General features: G+C 47.5%; 1 protein-coding gene across 3 annotated transcripts in view; it reads left to right on the forward strand.

The window, feature by feature from the left end:
- Positions 1-15321, forward strand: part of ADGRF5 (adhesion G protein-coupled receptor F5) — a 92307-nt gene that overhangs the window by 34490 nt on the left and 42496 nt on the right. For 2 of the 3 annotated variants that reach the window (XM_054023566.1, XM_054023567.1), the window contains one exon: positions 13184-13313. In XM_054023566.1, the coding sequence (XP_053879541.1) occupies positions 13184-13313 (130 nt within the window). Of the gene's footprint in view, positions 1-13183; positions 13314-13674; positions 13747-15321 lie in introns of those variants that run through there. The other variant, XM_054023568.1, reaches the window with a different exon arrangement.

The raw sequence follows: 15321 nt of genomic DNA on the forward strand, positions 1-15321 counted from the left end.
TAGTGATCGATCTATCGGGGGTCGATTTATCGCGTCTAGTGTAGACGCGATAAAATCGATCCCCGAACGCGCTCCCTGTCGACTCCAGAACTCCAGCTCGCAAGAGGCGGAAGCGGAGTCAACGGGGGAGCGGCAGCGGTCGACTTGCCGCCGTCCTCACGGCCAGGTAAGTTGACCTAAGATACGTGGACTTCAGCTACGCTATTCACATAGCTGAAGTTGCGTATCTTAGGTCGACCCCCCCGCTAATGTAGACCTGGGCTAAAGCATTTCAGACCTCAGAAGACAAAACTGTTCTGTGCCACAGGGAGAGACTGAGGTGCTGCCAATGTCCTTGATCCCTGCAATGCCTGGGAATTGATTAGTTGAGCTATGTCCAGATGATCCCAGCAGAAGAATTATGCTCCACGCTGCAGAGAAAGACCCTAAGGTCCCTGCCAATCTGACCTTGGGGGGAAATTCGTTCAGACTGCTAGCAATCTGTCAGACCCTGAGTATGTGAGCAAGATGTACGAGCCAAGCATCTAAAAAGAGAATTCTCTGTACCACCACAGAGCACTGACCCACCCTGACCGGTGTTCCAGCTCCAGCTGGGGCAGCTCTGGTGCTTTAGATGGTGGTGAAAACAAATCCAGCCCAATTCCCCTCCTACCGTACCCCACACACATAGGTTGTTGAATTTCTTCCAGAAACTGCGTTAAAGTAAATGATATCTAATCTCCTCTTAAAACCTCCAAGTGATGATGACCCCACCTCCTTCCTGTTCACATGTTTAATCGCTCTCACTGCTAGGAAACTGTGTCTTTATTTCAAGGTTGAATTTATTTAACTTCAGCTTCCAGCCACTGGCTCTTGTTATGCCTTTGTCAACAAGGTTGAGACGCTCTCCTCCTCTGCCACCCTACCCTGGCCCTGCTATCAGCTCTCTTTTCTATGTGTAAGGATCTACATACAGTGATCAAGTCACATCTCAGGCTTCTCATCGATGAGCTGAATGGCTTAAACTCCTTAAGCCTCACATGATAAGCCTTGTTTTCCAGCCTTCTGGTCATTATTGTGGCCCTCCTTTGAACTTTCTCTATTATTTCCACATCCTTCTTGAATTGTGGACACCAGGGCTGGACACACTATTTTCTTATCAATGGTATGTTCAGAGGCAAAGATCACTTCTCTACTTGGGTTACCTAGAGAGGTGGTGGAATCTCCTTCCTTAGAGGTTTTTAAGGTCAGGCTTGACAAAGCCCTGGCTGGGATGATGTAGTTGGGGATTAGGTCCTGCTTTGAGCAGGGGGTTGGACTAGATGACCTCCTGAGGTCCCTTCCAACCCTGATATTCTATGATTCTACTTGACAGTCCCCTTTCTGTACATCCAAGGATCACATTAGCCTTTTTTGCCACAGCACTGCACTACAGCAGTGGTTCTCAAACTTTTGTACTGGTGACCCCTTTCACATAGCAAGCCTCTAAGTGCAACCCCCTTATAAATATATTAAAAAGTGTTTTTAATTTAACACTATTATAAATGCTGGAGGCAAAGCAGGGTTTGGGGTGGAGGCTGACAGCTCACGACCCCCCATGTAATAAGCTCATGACCCCCTGAGGGTCCCAACCCCCAGTTTGAGAACCCCTGCACTACAGGGCAGTGCAGGCAACTTTCATTACATTGACATAAAACTGGAATAACCGAGGCATAATCAGATCCCGTGTGCTCATTTTCAAAAAGTCAGAGCAGAAAAGTGCGTCACAGCCTGTTTTTTACCCCCTGAATCCTTATCACCAAGTGGTTGAGCCAGGAATCCTTGATTAATATTTGTTTACATTATGTTGGTCTCACTGAGATGCGTTATCTAAAGTCAGTGCAATTTCCCCCACCTACCCTTACAGCAAACTCTCCCATGAATTATTGTTGTGCATGGGCGTGTGTTTCTTACAGTCATTGTGTTTTCTGTTTGAAATAAACATTGTCTGCTCACCAGTCATATTATAACCCTGTCAGAAGTCACGTTTTGGTCAATGAATAATAGCATGGAGGCAAAGCCAGTCCATATTGGCGGACAGGAAAGAACAGTGAACAGCAAAAGAAAATTCACACTTAAATTATGGCTTTAGGCTCCAGAAATCTGGTCTCTTAAAATAAATGCACAGTTGATGCTGTTAGATTTAAAGACCTTGGGCCAGATCCTAGTGTACCTCTGTCATGGAGTGTGGGGGAGTCAGGGTCCTGCACCACCCTCTTCCTGCGATTCACCGTGACTCTCAGCCAGACAGTAAAATTGAAGGTTTATTAGATGACAGGAACACAGTCCCAAGCAGAGCTTGTAGGTACAACCAGGACCCCTCAGTCAGGTCCCTCTAGGGGGCAGGGAGCTTAGACACCCAACCCTGGGGTTCCCTCCGTTTCCCCAGACCGCTCCAAACTGAAACTCCCTCCAGCCGTCTCACCCAGCCTTCCCCCAGCTCCTCCTCCACCCTTTGTCCAGTTTCCTGGGCAGAAGGTGTCACCTGGCCCCATCCTCCTCCTGGCTCAGGTTACAGGTTCAGCTATCGTCCCTCAAGTAAAGTCACACCCTGCTATCCCATCCCCCATGCAGACAGTCCCAGTAAAACTAGGCGACATTCCCAGGTCAGTCTGCCCCGCTCCCTACTGCGTCACAACCTCCACTGACACCAAATGAGCTATGCAGAATTGCGACCAGCTGTCAATCCGGTCCCTTGATCCAATGGCCAGTTACAGCAAGTGCTTGGCGACTAACCGATGTTTCAGTTCACTGACAAGCCCAAAATTAAAAAAAAAAAGTTTTGGGGCAACCCCAAACCAACATTTTTTAAAATTTTCAGTGAATCAAAAAGCAGCACAAAAGTAAGGTTTCATTCATCCCAAAATGAAACATGTAATGTCAATTTCAGGCATTTTTAGCTTAAAAAAGAAAAGAAAAGAAATTAAGGAGGAGGAAGTGATGCCCATGTGCTCCTTATACCCAAGAGCCTGGGGGTTAGGGCATTCAGCTGGGATGTGGGAGACACTCTGGGGCACAGACTTGAACGGGGATCTCACACATCCCACATGACTGTCCTAACTGCAGTGTTATTGACTATAAGAGGGACTCCACTCTTTTCTCCTCATTGCTTTTGTGGATGGTGCCTACTTCCCCTTATGACGTTAGCCTGGAAAATCAAAACATTTCATTTTAGAAACTTCAAAATGGGTCATTCTGATCATTCCAAAACTTTTGGTGTGTTGGTTTTCAACTGAGCCAATTTGCCCAACTCGGCACCTGTGTGTGAAATGAAGCAATCAACCCAAATCAGCATTTCTAGGCAAGAGAAAAGCTTCAGCTGAAAATTTTTGCCCCTCTCAAGTCACAACCCTTTGTGTAGTAAGGGCCAGATTTTAAAGGTATTTAGGCGCCTTGTGTGATTTTTTTTTATAGCACCTCGGTGTCTAACTCCTCTTGATTTCAATTTCTAGGAGAGTTAGGTACCGAGGCATTGTTGAACAACCTTGTAGAGGCCTATCTGCATGTTTAGGTACCTCAATGCCTTTAATAAGCTGGACTTAAGTCTCTAGCTTCTCCTAATTCCTCTCTCCCTGCTTTTCTTTCCTCTCAGGTGCTGGCACCATAGACTTTTCCCCATGCATGTCTGAGAGAGAAAATAGCTCAATAAATACCAGGGGCAACAAGCATGGCAGCCAATAGGCACTTAGATACATGGTGATGGGTATCTCAGAAAATAAATGGACAATTGAAATCAGAACATTGGCCACTGTTCGCATAGCTGAGACTGCTGGTGTAGGCGCAGAATGCTGGCAATCCCTATTTAAGTTGTTGGGAGATGAGGGCACTTGGCACTTGTAGAAATGAGCTCATACGTTCCCGGGCTACTCAGACAACACTAAAAACAACGAGGAGTCCTTGTGGCACCCTAGAGACTAACACATTTATTCGGGCATCAGCTTTCATGGGCTAAAACCCACTTCATCGGATGCATGGAGTGAAAAAAACAGTAAGCAGAATATATATTATAGCACATGAAAAGTTGGGTGTTGCCTTACCAAGTCGGGGGTCAGTGCTAACGAACCAATTCAAGTAAGGTGGAAGTGGCCTATTCTCAACAGTTGACAAGAAGGGGTGAATACCAAGGGAGGGAAAATTACTTTTGTAGTACTAATGAGGCCAATGAAATCAAGGTGGCCCATTTCCAACAGCTGACAAGAAGGTGTGAGTATCAGCAGAGGGAAAATTACTTTTTGTAGAGACCCATCCACTCCCAGTTTTTATTCAGGCCTAATTTGATGGTGTCCAGTTTGCAAATTAATTCCAGTTCTGCAGTTTCTTGTTGGAGTCTGTTTTTGAAGTTTTGTTGAAGAATTGCCACTTTTAAATTTGTTATTGAGTGTCCAGGGAGATTGAAGTGTTCTTGGTGAGGAATAAGGGGTGGGGTGGGTTAGTGGGCTACACCCTCGCTTTATTAGATTATGATGGTCCACTGTGGGGATGTGGGGTGTATGTGGAGGGGGTGCATGAAACAGTCACTCGCCATACAACCTCCATGTAAGGGCCCATCACAATCACAGTTCTTGCATTCTTCTGGGTGCAAGGACTGCATGGAGAACTCCTGAGGGCATTCTGTGCCAAAAAAATTAAAATTCTGCACACAATATTTTAAAATTCTGCAAAATTTTGCAAAGTTTATTTGTCAGATGAATGTGGAGGCTCCAGCATGGCACTGGGGAGCACAGGCCACTGGCTGTACAGAGGTGGGAGATCACTCTGCAGCTCCACCCCACCAGGACACGGAATCAGTGGTGAGGCTGCACCCAACTCTGACACAACACAAGGACTGGGCCTGCCCCAGAAATACCCCAGGGCTCTGCCCCTCTGTGCCAGATGCACCAGGCTCAGCAAGGCAGGATCCAAGTGTGGAGGGGCTTAGTGTAGGGGGTTCCGGGTGTAGGTTGAGCGGGTTCTGTGTGGGGCAATCTGGATGCAGGCAGCTCAGTGGGGGATCCAGGTCTGTGAGGGGGAATCTGGATGCACAGGGGCTTGTTGGGGGGGGGGGGTTCTGGGTGCAATGGTAATGGGACTCTGCTGGGGGTCCAGGTGAAGGTGGTTGGGGCTCAGCAGGGTGGGGTCTGGGGGGGGATAGAGCTCAGCAGGGGGGTCTGGATGTGGGGAGCTCAGTGGGGGGGGAGTGGGGCTCAGTGGGGTGGGGATCCAGGTGCAGTGGTTGGGGCTCGGTGGGCTCAGGATCTGGGTGTGGGTGGCTCGTCAGGGTGGTCCAGGTGCAGGGGGAGTGGGTCTTATCGGGGGGGGGGTTCTGAGTGTGGGGTGGGGGTGATGAGGCACAGTGGGCGGGTCTGAGTATGAGGGGGTCTGGATGCGTGGGGGTTGAGCTCCCTGTATAGGGATCCCTCCCCCTGAAGCTTAGGAGCGATGGGTGCAGGAAACACCGGGGTGGGGGAAGTTTGCAGAGCTTCCTACAGCTGGGGGAGAAATCTGGGGGTGAGTCTGACCCGGTCCCGGATGCTATGCAGGGGAAGAGGAAGTCCTGTCCTGCCCAGCCAGGACTAGCAGTTGAGTCTGGCACAGGGTAGGAGCCACCAGCCGGGTCTTCCCCAGTCCTGCCCCCTGCCCCATAGAGATTGACCTCTCTGCCGGCTGCCCTGGGCCCCCGAAACATACTGCTGGGGAGGGTCACATGACCGCCCTTGTGGCTTCCCTTTGTTTCCCCCTCAGAAAGTGGAGTGCCAAGCCCGGAGCCCCTCCCCCATTCTGCCCCTTCCCCCACAGCCCTTCTCCGGTTCCAATCCCCATTCTGCCCTCACTCCGCCTCTTTCCCCCGAGGCCCCGCCCCTTGCTCACTCCTTCCCCCTGCTCCGGTGCTGCGGCCTCTAGACCAGAAAAGCTCTGTGACCCCACCACAGCCCTGGGGCCACGGCAGGGAGCACGAGCTCCTCCAACCCCAGAGGCATGGTTGGGGGAGATTTTGCCAGGGGCCCCAAATCCTCCACTGCCTCCCCTCCCAGTGGTATGAGGTTTGGGGAGTCTTAGCCTCTCTCAGCCTCCATTACGCACCACCCTTGGGGGCAAGCAATGGGGCCTCTCTCCCATATGTGGTACCCAAAGGTTCGTGGGGAAAGCCATTCCCAACCTTACCGGTCTCTGGGCAACCACTTTGGCTGCCCTTCTAGACCAGTTCATTAACCTCCTCTGCCCCTGGCGACACTTCAGGCACAGTGGCCATGCTGCAATTCGCCCACCTGACCCTTCTGACTGGGCTCACAGAGCAGGCAGGGCAGGTTACTCTTGCTCCAGACAGTAAAACTGCCCCAGGTTTGCACGGTGGTGAAGGTAGGGGCTGTCAGCAGCACGGTGTTCCCAAATGCCATACTGAGCATTCGGTTCACTATTAATTCCCAACACCAGCAAACCGTGAAACTAACAAAGCTGGGCTAAACCACTCCACGCTCACTTGCTGGTATGTCGCAGCCCCAGCCTTTCATCGGTTCTTGCACCTTTTCAGTTTAAGCTCGCTAAGGCTGAGTGCCACTTTATCTGTGTTTGTGCAGCACCAAGCACAACCGATTGTAATCTTTGGCCCTGTGACCCTTACAGAAATGCTTACAAATAATACCAGCTGACTCAGAGACCAGGTTATCACCTATTGACTTATTAACAACCCTTCCTGTAGTGCATGAAATTTCTGTTGGCTTCCTTCATCCAAATAGTGACCCAGCCAGATCTGTCTGAAGTTGTAAAATCTGGCATGATTACAGCCTCCGGTGATGTGATTGTAATTTATGAATGAGGTGAGGAAAAAAGCACTTAGCAGTGTGATTAGGAGGCGTGACTGGCCACCAGCCCTGACATCGCCTGTTGAGTACGTACCCGATGCTTTGACATTGGATTTAATGGTGCAGTTTTTTCACAGGTGCTTATGAAGTCCAGTTACAAAGTTGCATTTTGTGTATACATTAGGCAGAGCTTTGTAAGCACCTGGCCGTCTGTTCCCTAAAAGCATGAGCCCCTGGGAAGGCTGGGGTCAGGCCATTGTTAAACATAGACTTTGCCGACCGTAGTGCATCACAGCCTGCAATGATGCTGTGATGTATCATGTACCTGTAAATATTCCTGTTACACATGGGGCTGCTCGAACTCTGTGAATCATTGAAAAGCAACCAGCCTGCTGGCCTATCAGTGTAACTTTCATATTCTTTCCCCTTGGTGATTAAATCAAAGGCAGTAAATATCATTCCATTGCAATTTCATAAAGAAGAGCACCCCGGGGCAGCTGGCCAGCCCTCATTTTTGTCAGGTTAGTTACCACTTTCATGACACTTTGTTTAATCCAAACAAATACTATGAGTAATGCTGGCAGAACAAGTTAAGCCACTTGCTGGAGCAATGTGCAGAAAAGGGGCTGGAGACTTTGATCACATGTAGGGAAAAAATAATATACTTACTTGGTAAGAGGTATCAGGAAACGACGCCTTAAAATGCCTAGCATGTTGTCTACTGTAACAATGCCACTGAGGTTGCATTGAAAGGAGTCCCAGTCACAAACCCCAGCCATTCTCCATGCAGCAATGATAACCTGGTCAGTTCATTGAACATCCTGCATTGGGAGCAGGCAGACAGCTAGTGGAAGGGAGAAAAACTTTTAAGACGGCACGAGTTGAATTCAGGGAGCTTTCCTCAGGGAAAACTGGACAGGTAAAGCAGATTACACACCTGGGTTTCATTTACAGCCTTTTCATCTGAAAGAAACGTTAAGCTGGGTTTGTAAGAGGCACTTTAAAGACTCAGTTACATTTCTGACAAACTCTCAGAAGTTGGGAATGAAGAGCGGCTCTCAGCTCATGGAAAGTCAAATTATCCTCTCCCAGCTAAGGTTGGTTCCCTGGTGTATGTTTTCTAGGGTTATTTTGTATCCGCGAGCCAAATTTGTTTTCAGCCAGTGATTTGACAGCAAACTGTCAATGCTGTAGTGCAGGAGACAGAGCTGGAAGCAAAGCTGGGTCTTTCTTGCTTTCTTAGCTGTTGCAGCTTAGAGATGTGTGGATGAAAGAGTACAGACACCTTGCCAGCCAAGGCATCTGCATCAGCCTTGGAGTGAGGGCTGGTTGAATATTTCCCACTGAAACTTTTTTCAACCTAAAATTGGGGGTTTGCTCTAATGGGTGGAAACTGTCTGCTTTTCTTGAAAACGTTGAATGTGTTGTTGGATTATCAGTGTGTGGTTGCTGAAAATCAAAAATGAGCTCAGGTTTCTATCTCTGGGTTTTGCAGTGAACAGTTGAAATGTTCTGCTGGAAATTCTGACAGAAGCAACTTTTTGGTTTGGCAGAAATTTTCTTTAGGAAAATAAAATCACTTTCTGCCCAACTCTGTTAGGACTTTAGTTGCCCGCCTTCACAATGTGAGAAACGCAGAAAGAAAGTTTGTGAGAGAAAGTAGGAAGGACTAGGGAACTCAAAATTAAAGTGATTAGAGATTGTTTAAACCTTGTTTGAATTGCCTTTGGGGCAAGACTAAGCAGAGTTAGATCTAAACAACTCTGGGGGGGGGTCAGGGAATGTCTAGGGTAGGGGAAAGAAGAAAGAAAGAAATTACTGACGTTTACTATGTTCTCCCATCATGCTCTCAGTCTCCAAGGGTGTTAGTCTCTTTCACTATATTTGTCACGCTGACACAGTGGCTCAGAAATGTTTTATTACCTCTAGCCACTGTTTTTTTATAATGTACATATAAAACATGATTGCTGCTGAGATCACTTAAAAGCTACCTTGAAACACAAGCCTACAGGGGACTTACCACAGACCCAACAGGCTGCTTGAGAGAGAAGCTTCATGCTCTGCAGAAATAATACTTTTGCGCTAAGTTTCATTTCATGCTATCCCAGCACAAAGGATCTGATGTGACAGGCGACTTTTGCTGTGATAACCAATAGTACAGGCCTGCACAACATACGGCCCGCGGGCCGCATGTGGCCCTCGTGGGCTCACTGTGCGGCCCACGGGGGGCGTGAGTAGGCAAGCGGCAGGGTGGGGCAATCCAACTGCTGGCTGGCCAGCGGGCAGGTGGGTGGGGTGGTGAAGAGGCCAGTGGCAGGCTGGGGAGTGAGGGTGAGCCAGCGGCAGGGGGCGGGAGAACCAGCAGAAGGTAAGAGGCCAGTGGCGGGCAGGCAGGTGAGCCGGCGGCTGAGGAGGCGGGCCGGGGGGCAGTGGCGGGGGGTCCAGTGAGCCGGCGGCAGAGGAGGGGGCTGAGGAGGCGAGCGGCGAGTCATGGCTGACCTGTTCCACTGCTCTTGTCTCTCATAAAAATTGGTGCTTTTTGCTGCTTTTCTCTGGGCTGGGGGTGGTCCCAATGCTGCAAAGAGGGTGTTCCCAAAGGAAGGTGCTTGCTTCTAACCCCTGAGGCCCTCAGTATGTCTGCCATCCGAAGAAGTGGGCTGTAGTCCACGAAAGCTTATGCTCTAATAAATTTGTTAGTCTCTAAGGTGCCACAAGTACTCCTGTTCTTCTTTTTGCTCTTCTCTAGTCAGCCCACTTGACAAGTTTGATTGTCCTTGGTCTGGCTCCCATCCCCTCTCCAAGGGTTGCAGCTGTCTGGAGATGCCTGCCTTCCACACCTTCCTCATTCACACCTCATTCATTCAACAGGGCAATTGATTACAAAGTGGGGGGAAGATCTTATTCTACTTCTAGCCAAAAAGACATTTTTCTTTTACCTTAATTATACTACCTTAGGGGCCCCAAGGTTCAATACAAAGTCATATAAAAGTTATACAAAAATGCATAATGCAGAGATTTATCTACAACTGCATTGATTGACTGCTGTGTGCAGTAATATAGTGACCCCTAGGGCTTTGAATGAGGCTTTATACTTGGGGGGGGATAAGGGGGCAAGTGACGAGTTGGAAGTGAGCGGGTGGGCAAGCGGCGGGTGGGCAAAGAGGCGAGCAGTGAGCCAACAGGGGTTCTACGGGCGGGCATGGGGGTTTCTGGAAGGGGAGGGAGGAGGTGAAAGGAGGCGAGTGGTGGGTGGGGGACTGACTAGGAGGAACGCAGCAAGCCAGCGGGGGGTTACGGGGTGAAGAGGGGTGTGATGGTGGGGCCGAGCAGGGGTGTGTGTGTGTGTTGTGTTTTGGGGGGCTGGGCGGCGCTGGGGTGTGTGTGTTTCAGCGGCGCTGGGGGTGGGGGGTTCAGCGGGGTTGTGGGGGGTGGGTTCGGCCCTCAGTTGTTTTCTTTGGAGTAATATGGCCCTCGCTGCTTTACGAGTTGTGCAGGCCTGCAATAGTGCAATTAACTTGCTTGTATACCATTGCCTTAATTTTTGCTTAATTTCAGATTTGGTGTAATCCCAGGAAATTTAGATCTATTATTTATTAATGGTATGCTATATAACCGTAATGTATTGGAAGGAAACATTATAATAGAGAATATCAAAACATTGCACTTGTTCAGCAGGAAAATAATCTTTCTTACTACACATTCGTATGCAAACAAGAAAGCATATGACAGCTCTTTGCACCGTCCTGCTCTGAAACAAGATACATTTAGAAACCTGTTTAGATATACTGTATAATTAAAATGTATACCTCAGTGTTTACCTAATACATAAATAAATATTTATGTTTGAGTGATAACACAATTAGTATCAGGGGGTAGCCGTGTTAGTCTGTATCCACAAAAACAACGAGGATTCCGGTGGCACCTTAAAGACTAACAGATTTATTTGGGCATAAGCTTTCGTGGGTAAAAAAACACTTCAGATGCAACACAATTAGTGCATGTCTCCTTTGGCAAGCTACTAACTGTGCCTACGAAAGATACAGCTAATGGGACATTTGCTCTTAGTTATGTGGCTGCCCTAATGATGTATTTGGGGAAAGATTCTGACCCAGAGTGTTTGTAGTTGCACACAAGATTGTGAATGGAGGAACGGGGAATGCAAAATTTCATAAGGCACTGTTTATGCTCAGCGCGACCGCTATTTTTCATGATGATCAGTATTGGTTCATTGTTTCCTCTCCCCATCTATTTATTTATCCACCTGTGGTTTGTTTCATCTGTAAGCTCTTCAGAGCACGGGATGTCTCTATGTTATATGTTTGCATATCGCATGGAGCCCTGACCTCTGGGTGCCACAACAATACAAATTATTAATTATTATTAGTAGTACTAACAGTAGTAATAATAAATATGCTTCTCTTCTATGTTTTGTGGATTTATGAATGTGCCTACAGTTCACGGCATACATTTCCCCTATACTTCATAGACCTCAAAGAGTTTGGGCGTATGGATTCATAGAATTTGCATGAAGACTACAGAGAGTCTTTCATAAAGTACCATACAGCGTGCAAATGTTTCCATGTGAATTTGTCTGGTCTGCAGCCACAGTGTGTGATGGGCCTGGCAGTGGGATGGAAGAGTACAAGCACTTTCCTAACATTTCATGAAGTGAGGTTTGTTAGTCAGCGAGGGGCACTCTTCCCCTGGAATCAGCACTGAGTGGAGAGGTCCTGGCTTGGTGCGAGGGATGCTGCTTTAAATACTGGTATCGGTGCACAGCATAAGGCACTGGGTTGTGCATTAATGATTTCCATAGGGTCTGGAGAGAAGGAGCCACTCAGGACAGCAGCGCCTCGCCATCCATAGGACAGAATGGCAAGTGGGTCCATATAGTTGGGCATCACTGGCCCTACCTCTGTCTTACCAAAATAACCTCCTTATGAGCTGTTCCAGTGGAGTTACTCTGGATTTACACCAGTGTGACTGGCTCTCCTCCAACATCCATTTCCTCTGCGTCTGCCCTCACACCGAGGAGCATCTCAAGCAGAAATCCCATGACCAGCCTGACTTCCTACACTACAAATTCATTCTCTACTCCTTCAGTTCTGCCGTCTTCCTAGCTAAACAAGTCCACTTTGCCACCTTAATCAGACCTCATGCCTGCAATCCCAGCTGCCTTTTTACCATCTTTGACTCACTCCTCAAACCCTCTGTTCCTCCTGCCTCCACTTTCTCTCCACACAGGATCTTGCCAATTTCTTCCAAGAGAAAATGGGCAAAATAGGACACGATCTCCCCCTCCCCTCACTTGCCCACCTTCCCCCTTTGCCTCCTATAACTCTTTCCTCCTTCTTCCCTGTCACAGACACAGATGTTTCTTGGCTGCTCTCCTACTGTCCACATGCCCCTGTGACCCCATCCCATCTCCTGGTCTCCCCCATGCCCACTCACATCTGCTCCCATACTCTTTTCTGAACCTCATTTCCTCCTTGTCTAGGAAGAAGATCCGGAAACATACCGCGTTGAAAGTGGTGCATTGGCCTTTACATAGGGGTGAATATAAACACTAGCTTGAAGCTGAGACCTTTTAGAAACTCTTCACTGTTCCTGAACATTATTGTTGTTATTGGCATAATGCGTAGAGGCCCCATTGTGCTAGGTGCTGTACACACACACAGTAAGAAACAGGCTCTGCCCTGAAGAATTTACAGTCTAAATAAACAAGACAAAGAGTGGGAGATGAAACAGAAGCAAAACAAGAGGTGAGGTGACGCAGACAAGGGTGCACAGCAGAGTCAGGAATAGAACCCAGCAGTCCTGAGTCCTATTCAACTTCCCTAGCCACGAGACTAGTCTAGTCTCAACAAGCTAATAACTGCAATGCTGGTCATGAGAATGGCACTCATAGCACATTGCTGGTAAAAACTAGACGCTCCGTCTTGTCCTGGGACTGAAACCTCTTTGGGGCAGGGACCATTTTTTCTTTATCCATTGTGTACAGCACCTGCCAATCCCTGAATGGCACATCCATGTGCTCCCCAGTATGTATAACAACAATGAAAGGAATCCCTTTCTCTCCCTTGGCAGGTAGCAGAGCTGACACATTTCAGGGAGAAGTACTACAAGCACAAAAAAAGCCAGGGAGCCTTTTAGGGCCCGGATACCCTGGGAAAGGGAGTTGAAGGACAAAGTCATGTGGTAGGAAAGAAAAAAGGAAGTACATTGTATAAATAAATATTTCCCCCTCGCTGTGGCTTGTTGCTCACCTAGCACTACAGTGACCTTAATTTGACTGAAAATAGTGCTTTTCAATGGGGTTTATTAATGATTTTCACTATATAAATCAATAGAAAAATTCCTAACCTTTTGCTGTATTTTTCATTCAGGTTCTGCAATAAAATATTGGGTGAAATGCCATCCCTGGGCATTACAGTCTTCTGCTTCCTACTTCTAATTGTCACCACATCTACCCATGCATCGATGGAAGTTAATTTTGACCCATTCGTCCATCTCTCAGTAAGTAACCTTCAACTTTTATGGTGGTTTTCAGTTGGTTTATAACAACGCCTAACTCTGCGATGACCAGATGTCCCGATTTTATAGGGACAGTCCCAATTTTTGAGTCTTTTTCTTATATAGGCTCCTATTACCCCCCACCCCGTCCCGATTTTTCACATTTGCTGTCTGGTCACCCTACCTAACTCTTATATCGCACTTTTCCTTCCATCAGCCTCAAAGGAGATCAGTGTCATTATGACTTGCCCAAGGTCAGCCAGGAGACCTAGGATCTGAACATAGGTCTCCTATTGTGGGATTTGTGCCCTGTCCACTGGGTCAAATGAGAACAACTTGAGGAGCTGCTGGATTTTGCAATGTAGCCATCCTTTATAAATGCATAGACAGCTAAATGTCCTGCTCCACTGACTGCAGAAATAACCCACGGCAACCAGTAAGTGTAGCCCCAACTCAACGCATTCAGCATAAACTGAGCAAGACGTCACATTTCCTGCCTTCTTACCATGTTAGGCTATCGGCAGCTTAGCTAGTTTGGTTTAAATACTCACCCCGTGAGCTATGCTTGGGTGGGACTGGTTGGGTCACAGAAACCCCCTGGGAGCTGCCACCCAATGTGCCAAGACTACTTCTACCCCTGCTTTCCCTGCCAGCTCGGGACCCCAGCATCCTGTCTTGCTGAGCCAGACACTCCCATCTGCTCCAACAAAGACCCAGGGTCTGAATTACCTGCCCCAAAGCTGCAGGTTTACCTGAAAGCAGCTAACAGAAGTGTGCTTGTCTGTAGCACTCAGATGCCCAACTCCCAATGGGGTCTAAACCCAAATAAATCCGTTTTACCCTGTGTAAAGCTTATACAGGTAAACTCATAATTTGTTTGCCCTCTATAACAGTGATAGAGAGAAACACAGCTGTTTGCTCCCTCAGGTATTAATACATACTCTGAGGTAATTAATAAGTAAAAAGTGATTTTATTAAATACAGACAGTCGGATTTAAGTGGTTCCAAGTAGTAACAGACAGAACAAATTAAGTCACCAAGCAAAATAAAATAAAACGCGCAAATCTATGTTTAATCAAGCTAAATACAGATAATCTCAGTGTTCTCCTACAGGTTTTTGTATATTGCCATTCCTGATATCTGACTTGTGTCCAGTGATGGACCTAACCAGATCAGCTACAACATCACCGGCTCATTCACCTGCACGTCCACCAATGTTATATATGCCATCATATGCCAGCAATGCCCCTCTGCTATGTACATTGGCCAAACTGGACAGTCACTATGCAAGAGGATAAATGGACACAAGTCAGATATCAGGAATGGCAATATACAAAAACCTGTAGGAGAACACTTCAACCTCCCTGGCCACACAATAGCAGATGTAAAGGTAGCCATCTTACAGCAAAAAAACTTCAGGACCAGACTCCAAAGAGAAACTGCTGAGCTCCAGTTCATTTGCAAATTTGACACCATCAGATCAGGATTAAACAAAGACTGTGAATGGCTATCCAACTACAGAAACAGTTTCTCTTCCCTTGGTGTTCACACCTCAACTGCTAGCAGAGCACCTCACCCTCCCTGACTGAACTAACCTCGTTATCTCCACACTGATATATACCTGCCTCTGGAGATTTCCATTACTTGCATCTGAAGAAGTGAGGTTCTTACCCACGAAAGCTTATGCTGCCAGTACTTCTGTTAGTCTCAAAGGTGCCACAGGACCCTCTGTTGCTTTTTACAGATTCAGACTAACACGGCTACCCCTCTGATACTAGCCTCCTCTTGGTGCAACATGGCAGTTGTTTAACAGTGCACAGCAAAACCACGATCGTTTAGGAGAGGAACTTAAGACTTCTTTCTACAGCTTCAAACTGAGGGAGGAATTGGACTTAGGTAAGCATCATGTAACTGTTCAAGCAGAAATTTGGCCAGGAGACAGACTCGCATCCCTATTTGTGCAGCAAAATATGCGTTGGGAATCTTTACAATCAGAACTGATGTATTCTGA

Source organism: Malaclemys terrapin, chromosome 3, assembly GCF_027887155.1.
Source record: "Malaclemys terrapin pileata isolate rMalTer1 chromosome 3, rMalTer1.hap1, whole genome shotgun sequence".
Taxonomy (NCBI): Eukaryota; Metazoa; Chordata; order Testudines; family Emydidae; genus Malaclemys; species Malaclemys terrapin.